Source organism: Notothenia rossii (genome assembly GCF_949606895.1).
Source record: "Notothenia rossii genome assembly, chromosome: 10".
In the NCBI taxonomy this organism is placed as follows: Eukaryota; Metazoa; Chordata; class Actinopteri; order Perciformes; family Nototheniidae; genus Notothenia; species Notothenia rossii.
The window spans coordinates 45,393,527-45,407,211 of NC_136908.1; the positions used below are offsets into that span (position 1 = coordinate 45,393,527).

At 43.3% G+C, this 13,685-nt stretch overlaps 1 protein-coding gene across 8 annotated transcripts in view; it reads right to left on the reverse strand.

The window, feature by feature from the left end:
* The window catches only part of LOC307021729 (ELKS/Rab6-interacting/CAST family member 1-like), a 217,196-nt gene that overhangs the window by 127,259 nt on the left and 76,252 nt on the right, over positions 1 to 13,685 (reverse strand). For all 8 annotated transcript variants that reach the window (XR_013803233.1, XR_013803234.1, XR_013803235.1 and 5 more), the window contains 3 exons: positions 10,439 to 10,574; positions 7,879 to 8,010; positions 3,116 to 3,276 (listed from right to left, as the gene is read on the reverse strand). Coding sequence is in view for 5 of the 8 variants with exons in the window: in XM_079654113.1 (XP_079510239.1) it covers positions 3,116 to 3,276; positions 7,879 to 8,010; positions 10,439 to 10,574 (429 nt within the window). In the remaining 3 variants the exon portion in view is untranslated. The remainder of the gene's footprint in view (positions 1 to 3,115; positions 3,277 to 7,878; positions 8,011 to 10,438; positions 10,575 to 13,685) is intronic.

Consider the following 13,685-nt stretch of genomic DNA (forward strand, 5'->3'; position numbering starts at 1 on the left):
TTTAGATGTGATGAAACAGGGGGTGCTATTTGGAGTTGTGTCTGTTGTCTGTGTTGACCTGGTATGTGTGTAATGGTGAATCCTTGTCTTTTATCTGCAAACCAAATCAACCTACAGTATGGGTACAAATAAATAACCTGAACCTGGACCATAGTGTAAAGTTGTAGAAACAAAGAAAGTGAAAGGTCAAATAAACAATTTGCAAGCCATAAATACTTGCTCATGGTGGAATATATGACGATGAGCAGAGTCAATATTTGGTCTGTGGACAATAGGTATTATTTTTTTTATGGAAAAAAAGAGTCACATCACAGTTCAGAGTTAGGACAAAGGGGTGTCTGATGATGATGGTAACCACTATGGAAGTATACATGAGCATAGTAGAGAAGTAAATATAGCTAGATTTAAACATCCCACTGGAGTCTGTTAAATGTAGTCATGCATGTGTGTCAGTGTGTGTGTTTGTATGTTGCTATTGCATTTGTGTTTATATGTACATGATGCCTGTTCATCATTGGGCCTGTATTTTTGGAAATGGGCAATAAATCAATCATAGCCTGCTTGCACACGTGCACACTCACACATGCCAGTGCACGTACCAAAACAAGGCCACGCATTCTAAAGCGCTGATGCTTGTAGTAATTGCACGGGTTGTTACCACGGTGATAAAATGGCCAATAACTTGCTCACCTGGCCTGTGAATGGACATGCCGCTGGACACACACACACACTCTGTCTCTCCCTCAAAAACAAAGAAGTGCTACATACGATAGAAAAACGCAGAGTGCAGGAAAACTAAATCACAGCCCATGCCTTCATTTTCCCATCATGCCACAGTAAAAGATAGTCCCACAGCGCGTATAAAACAGGCAGGACATGCTAACACTGACATTTCTTGTTGGCTTCAATTTCTGCCCGAAACAGAGTTCCACTAAATTAGGCCTCGTTGTAAGGTCTCAGTGAGGATGTAAAACGGCAGAAAATACAGGGAGTCATCGGACTGCTGGACTCCTCTTGGCTGCACTTAAAATTCAAACCCATCCATTAAAATCACATTCGACTGCAGCTGAGTTACAGCATATGCATGAGTGTGTGCGGGTGTCTGTGGATGAAATCAATCATATGAAGGGCTGGACAGCGGTACATGGTTATTCCATTAACACACTTCTTACTTCTATGGCTTTAAAGTGCTGAGCGAAAGAGGGGGGAGATAAAAGTAGAAAGGAGAGGGAGAGGTAAGGACAGGAAGAGGAAAGCGGGAGTTGACGAGGTGTCAGGTGATGATCAAGTCAGGGTGACCAGTGCCCACCTTCCTGGAACACTGAGGCAACATGGGAAACTACTGGAGATATCATAAAGGCTGCTAAACTCAGGGGAAGTGTTAAAGGGTGAGTCTTGATCTTAAAGGGGCCCTATTCTGCTCTTTTTCAGGTTCATATTTATATTTAGTGTCTCCCCTGGGACATGTCTCCATGCTTTAATGTTCAAAAAGCTCTTTATTTTTCTCATACTGCCTGTGCTGCAGCACCTCTTTTCACCCTCTGTCTGAAACCAGAGCCCAGTCTGCTCTGATTGGTTAACTGGGTTAGGTTGTGATTGATCAACCTGCTTACGATACGTCCACACGGCAGCGTGTGTTGAAGCTTGCCGGTGGGCCTGTCTGGCGTGCGACCAACAACCAATCACATTAATCTCCCGCCCCGGACACACAAGCACGCGGTTAGATTGGCTAGCGCTTGTCCTGGCATATGATTTGATTGGCTGGCGCTTCTGTCGACGCTTGAAAAGTTGAACTTTTCTCAACTTTCGAAGCGAGCAACGGAGGCAAAGCGACACGACGGAACCACAATGCAGTTCGGCAAAGCGCGACATCACCCCATTCAAAGTGAATGGGAAGTGTCTTCGTTGAATCATGCAACGCTGCCATGTGGACGGGCTGTTAGAGATGTCCCGCCTTTGTGGGGGAAACTTCTGAAGCAATTGGAGTCAGGACTCAAAGAGAGACACGATGGAGAGCTGGAGCTTTTATGGCAAACTCTGACGGTTTATTTGGAGCTTCGGCCGTAGAATTCACGAAACATGTCACGGGCCACGAGTTGACCACACGGGAGAGATGCCACAATCAATTCTGAAGAACCCTCCTGTAGCTCGAGGTTTTAACTAGTTCAGAGTGTAATAATCAACATTCTTCAAAAGACTAAACAGCTGAGGACACTGAATCACATTTGTTGTCGCTTATGGCTCGGGGTCATCTAAACCCCGAGAAGGATGTGTTCCAGGTGTCCCACAACAATAACTATCTCTGACAGAGAGTTGCCCGGTCATAAACTGGCAACATCAACGATATGCTAGGGCAGCCCCTCCTTATGGAGATAACGGCTGCTCAAGGTTGGTCAGCTGTGTCACAGGGCGAAGGAGGACATGCAGGGCAAGTTATTCCCCAACACCGCCCTTTAGCCTATCACGTAGAATGCTTTGAAGTGCCGTGATAGCAATGGGGCTCTGTGGCAATGTCAGTCTGTCAGTCCAAACCAAAATACCAACTATAGAAGGGGTTGCCATGAAACTTTGAACAAACATTGAAAATGCCCAGAATAATAAATCATACTGACTTTGATGATCCTTTAACCTTTTCTCTCCCACCACTATGAGGTTTTCAGTGAAATGTCTCAATTTAGAACACATATATGTTTCCCTAAGGATTAACTGAAATACATTTCTCTGGCTTTTTCTCTAGCACCATCATCAAAATGATAATGTGTCCACTTAGGTAGGATTAAGTACCTGAATAACTGATGATATTCGGATCCTGTTGGCAATTCTTTTGAAAAAACAATGTGGTGGTACAGCCTTACACAACTGCTAATAAAGCCTTAAACACAGCCTCTTTCTTCTAACTGCCTTTAAATGTTTTCAAATCTGAATAAAATGATGGAAAATGGGGAGATAGACAGCTTTAGGGACTGGGGAATATGTAGGCAGACAGATAGAAATACATGTTTCCCCAGTGGTGTGTTTGTGTCTTTGGAAACATGATAAATTACATAAATGTCCGGCGCTCGATGTTTACGTTCAGCTGTTTTACATGTTAACATAAATAAAGTGTGTGTCTTACTTCATCTCCAGGACCTCCTCCAGGTGCTTCCGCCGCTCGGCCCGCAGCGACGTCAGGTGACCTTCCTTCTCAGCCAGTGAGAGTTGAGTTGATGACAGCTTGGCCTTCATCACGTCCAGTTCCTGCTTCACCTTCTCCATGGCAACCAGCAGGTCATCCACCTGACACACACACACACACACACACACACACACACACACACACACACACACACACACACACACACGTAATGTAAGATATTTTAACGTGTTAATATATTGATGTTTTCCTTCAGCTTCCTATGTGTGTGTTTCTGTGTGTGTGGGTATTTGACAGCTTCTGTTCTTTTGAAATGATTTAATAATTGTTCTGTTTTTACATGGAAAGCTCTATTCTAGAACATCAAATGATTTTCTTCACCATGTTTTCTTTTATTTTCTCTTCTATAATTTATAATTCATCTCTGTCTTTGTCGAGGTGTGTTTCAGTTTGTAAGTTTAATGTTTGTTGTCACTGTAATACGCACACGTCATACATTCTCCCTTGGGTATTTCCTTCTCTCTTTTTTCTAGTTGTGTACTCCCTATTTCTCTTTTACTCACAAAAAAAAAGAGAAGCAAGGAGTGTGGGACAGAAAAACGTTTTTTTTAGAGAAAGAACAAGAGAGAAAGATAATCAGAAAGGTACATATATTTCCTCAGAAAACACATGGCATCAGCAAAAAAAAAGGAAGATGAGCTAAATCTGAAAGCAGTTCCTGTTCAGAGATAAAATAAGACTTGACAGGTAAAATACTCAGTTTACTGGGTACAGGAGGTCTGCTTCAACATCAGCATGAATGAATGAATGCATACCACAAGCTGTACAACACTTCCAAGTTCCCATGCTGCTGTTACTTCAATAAAAGTGTGACATATTGGAATAAAAAGAAAACTGAATGGTGAAGACATGAATGAAGGATGAAATGTATAGTCAAATAGTGGTGACTGAGTGAGGTTTGTAATGATTATTTGTTACCTTTGACCACCTAAAGCCGGCTGTGGTGAACTCATGCATTGGAATGTGAGAGAGCTGCATACAAAAAGAGCAAAGACAGAGAAATATGGGGTAGGAGAGAGGAAACAGAGAAAGGAAATGGGATGGTTAAATGGGGGGGGGACACAGAAATACATTTAATAGAGGGAGAAGGAGAATGGGTACAGAAAAGGGGAAATAGCAGAGTGGACATAGGAAGGAAAAGGGGATGATGAGAGTAGGAGAGAGGTGTTATAGGGCATACATAGAAGTGGTAAGGAGGTGGAAAAGGAGCGGGAGATAAGACAGAAACAACAAACATGCAGAGAGGAAAAGCAGAGAAGAAACGAGAAGAAAGAGAAACATTGTAAAAGAGCTCAAGTGAAAAGATATACTGCAAAACGAAAGAAACAAATGCTAAGCACGAGAGATAACCAGATCAAATGCTGAACAGTCAGAAGCACAGGCAGCGTTACAAATGCAATGCAGACGAGACAGAGAGAAGGGAAGTGCAGATGAGTGTGAAATAAGGACAGAGAATTAAGAAATAGAGCTGGAAGGCTAACAGAGATGTAGAGTTTGAAGGATTGAGGGATGCAGGGAGGGTGAGGAGTGACGAGGCCCGGCTGGAAAAGAAAAAGGAGGGGAGAGGAGGGGAGAGGAGAGGAGAGGAGAGGAGAGGGAGAGGAGGGGGGAGTAGAGGAGGGGAGCAAAGAGGACACTCTCATCCACCTCTCTTCAGTGATCACAAACAGATATGACTCATGTCTAGCAGAAAAGGTTCAGCTTGTTTTCTTGTGGTTTGGTCAAAACCACTTTTGTCAGCAAACCCTGGGACAGTTCCTCTCTTCTCGCACACATAAACACATACAGGTTTTCAATATACGTGCCAATATAAAGTCACGGTGTGTGTGTTCCTGTTTTGCCAGTGTGTGCCAATGCTATTCTAAGCCATGTGTGTGCATTTGAACAGACCTCATTAAGGGAGGAAGTTGTCATCGTTTCATAAATGATGATGTGAAAGCCTAATTGCAGTGACGCGGTTAAGGAAACGGGAACACAACAATATTTATTTACAATTTACTCTTGTGTATAGAGACACGTTTCCAAGTAAGAAAACCAAAGTGGCGTCTACCCTGGCTGCTGCTGAATGCCATATTGTGCTGGGACTGCTATTTAAATGGCGTGCTGTTTAAATAGCAGTTAGCACTCCTTTCCGCCATGATTGTGTGTGTATGGATTATGTGGAGCGCCGTCCTGTGCGTAGCTGTCCTGTCAGTGAGCACAGATGTGTCTCAGGCTCAGTGAATGGTGTTGACGTTGGATGAGGACTGCGCTGAGTGTGTGTCTGCCATCTCCACTGGTTTCACCGCACGCTGCCGTTTCTGCTCCTTCCTCCTTCACTGAAGCATTTCATCTGGAGGACGCTCTCCAGCACACCGCCCTGGCCTAAATGGCCTCCGTTACGTCTAATTAAAGCTGCCACTTGTAGCATTTCAGAGTATTTCAATATATTCATGCCAAATTAAATGTGAGAGTTTGGCACAATTACTGTAAACATATTATGCCACAGTCTACTTCAGGAGGATACACATGTTGGATGGGATTTTTCCATCTTTCCTTTCCTTTTATTGTGAAAACCCAAAGCCTTAGGCCTCGTTGATATTCTTTCAAACCGTCTCTTAGTTTCGGGGAGTTGTATTTAAGCCATACGTTATTAATAGATCTGCTTTTTTTTTTAGATAAGTTGCTCCATAGACTACAGAACCACAGGAACTATATATAAAGAGGAACTTATAGCTCCTTTAGTGTATTTTGTATCTGCTTTCTGACTGGATCTGAAGAAAGAAAGATTAGGGAATTATCATGAATATTAAAAACATGGCTAGTATGTATGAGTAAACAACACAGACTCATCATGTTTGTAAACTATGGAACTAATAATATGATTCAAAAAGAACCTTCTGAGATATTCATGGTTGTCTTGCCATAGTAGAAGTTAGTATTTAGTACCACCCTTGCAGCAGGGACAATGGCCTTGGTACTAAATACAGACTCTTGCTCGTCCAGTCTAAATGCACGCTAGAGTCCTACATTCCTAAAATGGTTCGTGGGCCTCCTGAAAGGTCAGTGCAAAGGAAAAAGGCTACATAGATGTCCTCCTAAAGAAATATAACCACAGGCTAAAACGGTTACGTTCCAGTGACAAAGCCCTCTAGCGGCTTTTTCCATCACTATCAAAGGAGAGAACAGGTGAGGTTATTATAGAGCGACAAAACAGTGAGGAGGTCGGGTTGGATGGGTGTGTCCACAAAACTCTGACTTCAACACAAAGTTATAATTCCATTCATGGTGAAATCCTGCTATCATTAACTAAATAGAAATGTTAACCTAACCATGATCTTTCTGTAACCAACCATTATCAGATCAGTAAAAAGGATGTCTTTTTCGAAGGTAATAAATCTGCACAAATGTTATTTATTGTATGCTCATGACTCATGATGATTTGCGCTCAGGAACATGATTTGTATGTTTATTTCTATGCACACATTATGTATCTGCTTTCTCAAATCACTACAGCTGCATCACATTTCTAGAATCAAATCTCCAAAAATGTATTTTCAGTAGCATCATTCCTACAAAAGAAATATCCAAAGCAGTGTGTCATCTTATTTTTTTCTTTAGCACCTTAGAGGCTTATACTGGTGTGGCCCCCACCAACATTAACTCTGGGTGAGGGTGTGAGCAGTAACATGTGTGTTTGCAGGCCTGTCTGTATGTGTCTGTCCAGAAGCAGCCTGGTGAGCAGAGGTCAGAGAGGACGGCCAACAGAGAGGCAGGAGCAACAATCAGCCGGCTGCACTGCCAACAGCTACAGGGTGTATTTTCTCAGAGCAGTTTTCATGCCTACAGCACACGCTGTTTTTTCCCACTTGTCAAAACCAATCCAGGCTCCGAGGAACATTTCCCATCTCCATGCCCTCGTTACGTCTCTGGCACCCAGGGGAGCGGAACACACACTCCCTCTGGTCTGAGGTGGAATCCATTAAACCCTTCCCTCCTGAGCCTCCCTCAGCACCACTATGAGCTTTGCTACTGTCCTAATATACATAACAAATATTACAAATTGGAGTGGTGGGGCTCGTACTGAATTTGAGGCATAGCTGTTTGTGCGCTTGAGCTGAAGTGGACAAAATACAAGCTGTTCTTTAAATAGGGATTTATTTGCCTCTGGGCAAACATATACACACACACACACACACACACACACACACACACACACACACACACACACACACACACACACACACACACACACACACACACACACACACACACACACACACACACACACACACACACACACACACACACACACACACACACACACACACACACACACACACACACACACACACACACACACACACACACACACACACACACACACACACACACACACACACCTGAATGAGCTCAGTTGGCACAGGGCGTTCTGCCTCTGCCATTAGCCACCTTTGGCAAAGCGATGTTTAGCTATGTCAGAAAGGGTTTCTATGTCGCCCCTAAGATGTTTGTCTGTGTGTGCTTCCTAGTGTGCGTGTCCAAATGTCCCAGCAAAGACAGGGAAATGAAGGAAATCCTCAGGAGGGATTACAAATAATAACTGATAGGGGTTTAGGGAAAGGTTTGGGTCACACATGAACTGGTTTTGGGTAGGCATCCTCTTTAGTCATGCACACTGTATACTGTGCGTGTTTGCTACTGACCTGTTTCTCAGAGTGTGTGCGTGAATGCTCCTCCTGGGCGAGCACCACCTCCCTCTCCGCGGTGATCTGAACGCTTTCCCTCAGCGCCTCCTCCAGCTCCTCGATGCGCTCCTCCTTCTGACGGAGGGAGTCCTGCAGAGAGAAAGCACACAATGTGAGGAGAGCGGAAACTTTAGCCGTGCTCATAAAATCAGTTTATTAATTTAGCTCTTATTAAGAAACATACACATAGTATGTACAGTTCTGTGACTGTATTTTGGCTCATCAAGGGTTTTAATAATAATTGAAAGAGGCCCTGATGCCTTTTGAGGGGTTTCCTCTCCTGCAGTTTGTTCTAAAGGTTTCTGTGCATGTACATGCTCTGCAAAGGCTACAATCCTTGTGTTGTGGTTTGTGCTAATATGAACCTGAAAATGAGCAGAGTTTAATTGAATTGTTCTCCTTAAACATTAATTACATAAGCAGGTATTTTGTAATGGACCCAAGTATCAGATCAATTAAATATTGTATTTCATGATGACATCAGATAAAGGTTTACAGATCCTGAAAGCTTTAGTCAGGGGAGCATATATTTCCACATTTGTTTTGTTTCCAATCCACTTAAAAAATAAGGGACAAATCAATGCGAAACCACAAAGCAAACATCATGCTTGCAGTAGAGGAAGTTAATAGGATGTATTATCTATGCACCATAGAAGTCTGTACAAAGTTCTTATGACAATCCTTCGAATACTTCATCTATATACTATACAATTTGGCATCTGGGTCATCAAATGGTTTCATGGGAGGCTTTTCATGTAAAACACTGGCCAGAGAATCCATTGGGTCACATGCAGTACAACACCTTGTTCTAGGATACTTCAAATCAAGACTGCATTTTACTAAATGACATCAGGTTGTTGTAACACAGCTTTCTCTGTCACATCTTGCTTAACACGTCCCAAGGGTTAAAACCTTGGACACTCTTCATTCCAACGACTGCAATAAGCTGCAAAATATTCGCAAATTAGACACAATGTGATCCTCCAGCGGACTCCGAGGACACTCATGAAGCAGTTTCCAAGTAAAACGACTACAGTACGTGACCTGTCCACCGATTCCCCATAGCCTTGTGCCAGGCTTCTTGGTTCAATTAGAGTTGAATGAATACCTGATGGAGAGGAGGATGAGACATTACAGTGGCGCTGCAGAGACCTCAGGGACATCTCCAACACATCTGAACCCTGCTCCAGATCCAACATGACTGGCTGTCTAACTATGCAGACTGAGATGGACTTTAATTGGGTTCAATCTTCCTATTGTGCTGAATTAAATAAACGCTCTGAGTTACACACACATTGCCTTAACTGTGCTGGTTAAAGAATGCAGGATTGCTGTCAATTGACACACACACACACACACACACACACACACACACACACACACACACACACACACACACACACACACACACACACACACACACACACACACACACACACACACACACACACACACACACACACACACACACACACACACACACACACACACACACACACACACACACACAAGCCATGGTCGTAACCGCTGCGTTCTCATAAGTGGGACTGACTCACATAGCTTTCAGCTCATCTCCTAACCACATGCATACACATAAATGACAAGTTCCCAACTCCTTAAACCAAAGGTGGCACAGCCACACACACACACACACACACACACACACACACACACACACACACACACACACACACACACACACACACACACACACACACACACACACACACACACACACACACACACACACACACACACACACACACACACACACACACACACACACACACACACACACACACACACACACACACACACACACACACAGAGAGTGTTTTCATCTGCCTCTCATCGGCCACTGAGCACTGAGGTTGTGATTACTGGAAGAGAAGAGGGAGGAGGATGACGAAGATGGACGAGGAAAGAAAAGGAACATAAAAGTAATGAAGGAATCCTGAAATAGGATAAAAACGAAAACACATGGCTGTTCATGTTGTGGTTGATCCACACCTCGGCAGACATTTAGGAGATGTTCTCACTCCACGCAAACCCACAGCATTCACTGCATGTTTCAGTGTGTGTGTCCTTTATTCCTCCTCTAATCACCTCAGCTCCTTCCTCTTCTTCACTGCTACGACCATGCTCCTCTCCTCTCCACAGGATGTCAATCATCCCCTTCAGTTACCCGTCATACTCCCAAAGCGAGAGCTGCATGGTGTGTGTGTGTGTGTGTGTGTGTGTGTGTGTGTGTGTGTGTGTGTGTGTGTGTGTGTGTGTGTGTGTGTGTGTGTGTGTGTGTGTGAGAGGAGTGTGTTTGACATTGCCTCAGGCTGCTTCCTGTCACAATTGTCACGTTATGATGAACCGTTGTTGTGAGAGCAGACATTATTCAAGGTAGGACGGAGAGAAGGAGAGAAACTTTTTCTGTCTTACTTTCTTTCCACCCATCTCCCTGCGTAAACTCCCAGCTTCCTCTTCCCACTCATCCCTCCTCTTCCTCCTCTTCCTCCCTTCTCACCTTGATCTGCTGAGAGCTTTGGTTCAGGTTGTCCTCTCTCTTCTTGGCGTCGTCAATCAGCTGGGCGTTCCTGCTCTTCTCCAGCTGCTCCATGTGTTTCAGGTTGGACATCTTCTTCGACTGGTCCTTAATCTGCCTGCACACACACATGCGCACACACACACGCGCACACACACACACACACACACACACACACACACACACACACACACACACACACACACACACACACACACACACACACACACACACACACACACACACACACACACACACACACACACACACACACACACAATACAAGGGCAAAGTTAATACAATTATTAAGACCTCTCTTATTATCCATGAAAGTAATATTAACCTATATTTGTGTCTCATTACATCCCTGTAAGTCTATAAAACAGTAGGATTTGTTAGTTTTAGGAGACATTACTTAGTGTTGACTGCTTCTAAAATATGTCAAATTGAGTCTAAATATGTCTGTTTTTTAAAGGATAAGGTCAAAAGAAAGTAACATTTTAAAAAAAGAAAGTATATCTATGCTATGGAGTAAATCATGATACAAGAGCATGTGCATGCATACAAACAAATTAACACTGTAACTGCCCCCCCCCCCACCCCTTATGATTTTGTTCTGTTTGGTTTTGTATGTGTGTGTGAGCCTTGTCTTTATATCGCTGTCTTTCCTGTTATGTATGCCTTGAAAATATACAACAAAATCTAAAGCTTTTTTAAAACAGCAATATTGTAAATTATTTCAAAAATGTCCCACAAATCCAGAAACACCCTCAATAAATAATAGAGTTGTGAAGCTGGGTCAGGGGCCTTTGTTACATGTCATTCTTCCTCAAATACAAACATATTTCCAACAGACAAAACATTCAAAAGATGCCTCAGTATTCTATATGGAAGAAACCTGTATTACTTAAATGAATATATATAAAGATCCTAATATTTATCCACTCCAGCAGCTTCAGATCCCCTCTCTGTCTACAGAAACCGTCCACATGGACTCCACATGTAAGCACACAAACAAACAGCAGCCACACTGATCTGTATTCATTATGCTGGCAGGTCACATGAGTGCAGCTGATGTTTAATACATAGATTCAAACCGTCTCCAACCAAACACATTCAGGACACGCTGCCATTAAGATGATTCTGCAAAACGCTCTCATGAACCATACTGTGAAACACAATGGCCTTATAAACTCCCTAAGGGACGATATATTATAGAATACAAAGCTGTGGGTGTGTGACTAGATGACATTTGAGATTTCTCCACAGTGGGAAGCATGTAGGTCTGTTCACAGAGGGATTACTGGGCGTGTAAATCATCATCTGGGGAATGAAGGAGCGATTCCTCTGGGAGCAGAGGGGTCGGGAAGGAGAAAGAGTTTAATCCCTGTTTAAGCTGTCTGAAGGCCATTGTGCCTCTGTCACAGACCTATCAGCTATCACAGCAGCCTGACTCCATCAGGACCGTCCACACACACACCCACCCACCCACCCACCCACCCACCCACACACCCACACACACACACACACACACACACACACACACACACACACACACACACACACACACACACACACACACACACACACACACACACACACACACACACACACACACACACACACACACACACACACACACACACACAGTGGACTAACCCCCGCTAATGCCACTGAGGTTTAACAACGTCTACGGACACAGATGAGAGATAAGTCTAAGGAATAACTGTGAGCATTCATTTGTAGCTGCTTGCACACCCATCGGCAAGGTTCCAACATAGACACTTAGACAAAACAGATCTGCTGACTAACACATTAGAAACTCATCAACTCAATAAAAGTCATTATTTTCGCTCTGTATGAATCAGAGAGCCTTTTGTATGTTTGCATTTTTTAAATGCCTGCTCTGTGCAAATGTTTATCCGCGTGTGTGCGATAATGTTAGCACAACTTTTTACAGGCTCATAGATTAATCCATTTTCCTCACTTGCATGGCTGCAGCTGCCAGTAAACGGCTGACCTCCAGAGATGGGAATCAACAGAAAGCTCTGTCACACCAGCAGCAGAGCAGGGCGCTCATGGGAAATCATTTTTTACGAGCCGTACTCTGCATATTTCACTTCCTAAGGTGTAAACAGGTTCCAATTGTCACAACCTTTGACCTTTGTCCCTGCACCACAAAGCTGTGGGATTAAATCAGCGCATTTGTTGTGCGTCTGTTATTTCACTTATTTTAACTACTTTAATCTTTTGAGTGCAATCTTCTGTCATAATAGGTATACAGAGTATTTGCTTCCACCTAGTGTAATAGACTAGTGTTGAAATGTTTGTATGATATCCCTTCTGTTTCACCTTTATCTAAGCAATACACTAAACTAACCTAAAGTAATGGTAGCATCCATCAAATGGCTTTTACATCAGTCTTACTGCCAGGAAACTTGAGAAATTATATTGGCAGAAGACGGCAACATAAAATCCTCTATGTGTTTGCTAAAAGGTCCAGGGGGCCCAATTCCAAACGTTCAGAGACATTTGGGAAGCAGGAAGAAAAATTCAAATGCAGCAACGGGGCCAAAGCTGCTCTGCTGCACCTGGGCGCTGAAAGCCCACAGAATCATAATCTTAGTGTTAAAATGCATGAGCACGTGTGGATTTTATTTGTCTTGTTTCCATGTGCATTTTAAAGGCCTACATGTGAAACAGAATGCATCGTTATCACATCCAAATGGGGCTGAAACGCTAAACAGTAAAGCAGATGGAATAAGCGTGGGTTTGGATTCATTAAGGTTGACTTTTATTTCCTTTGTTCTGTCCTGGTTTCAGTTTACACCCTGAATGTGGAATACATTTGAATATTTAAGATCAATGTGGTGCTCTACGCCCTGTGTGAGTGCGTAACAGTTCATAAACAGGCAGGAATGTTCCTATTGGAGGATTTCCAGGAAGCTCCAAGAGTCTGGTTAGCTCTCTGAGGTTTCCCCCCTTCATACTACATTTACTGCACGAATGCAACTGCATGTTGAATAGACTTTTGGATTCAAACGTTTCAATTGGCCCAACGCTCAGTTTACACTCACCTCTCTTTCTTCTTTTGCAAACACTAAACACGTGTTTTGCTCCAACCCTACGTGTTTGCCTGGAAGAAACGTGCATCAGGCCAAAGCGAGTTTTCCTCGCTGTGGCCTTCACTGAAACCAACTCTGAGCTTTCCCTCCACTTATTTGCCCCT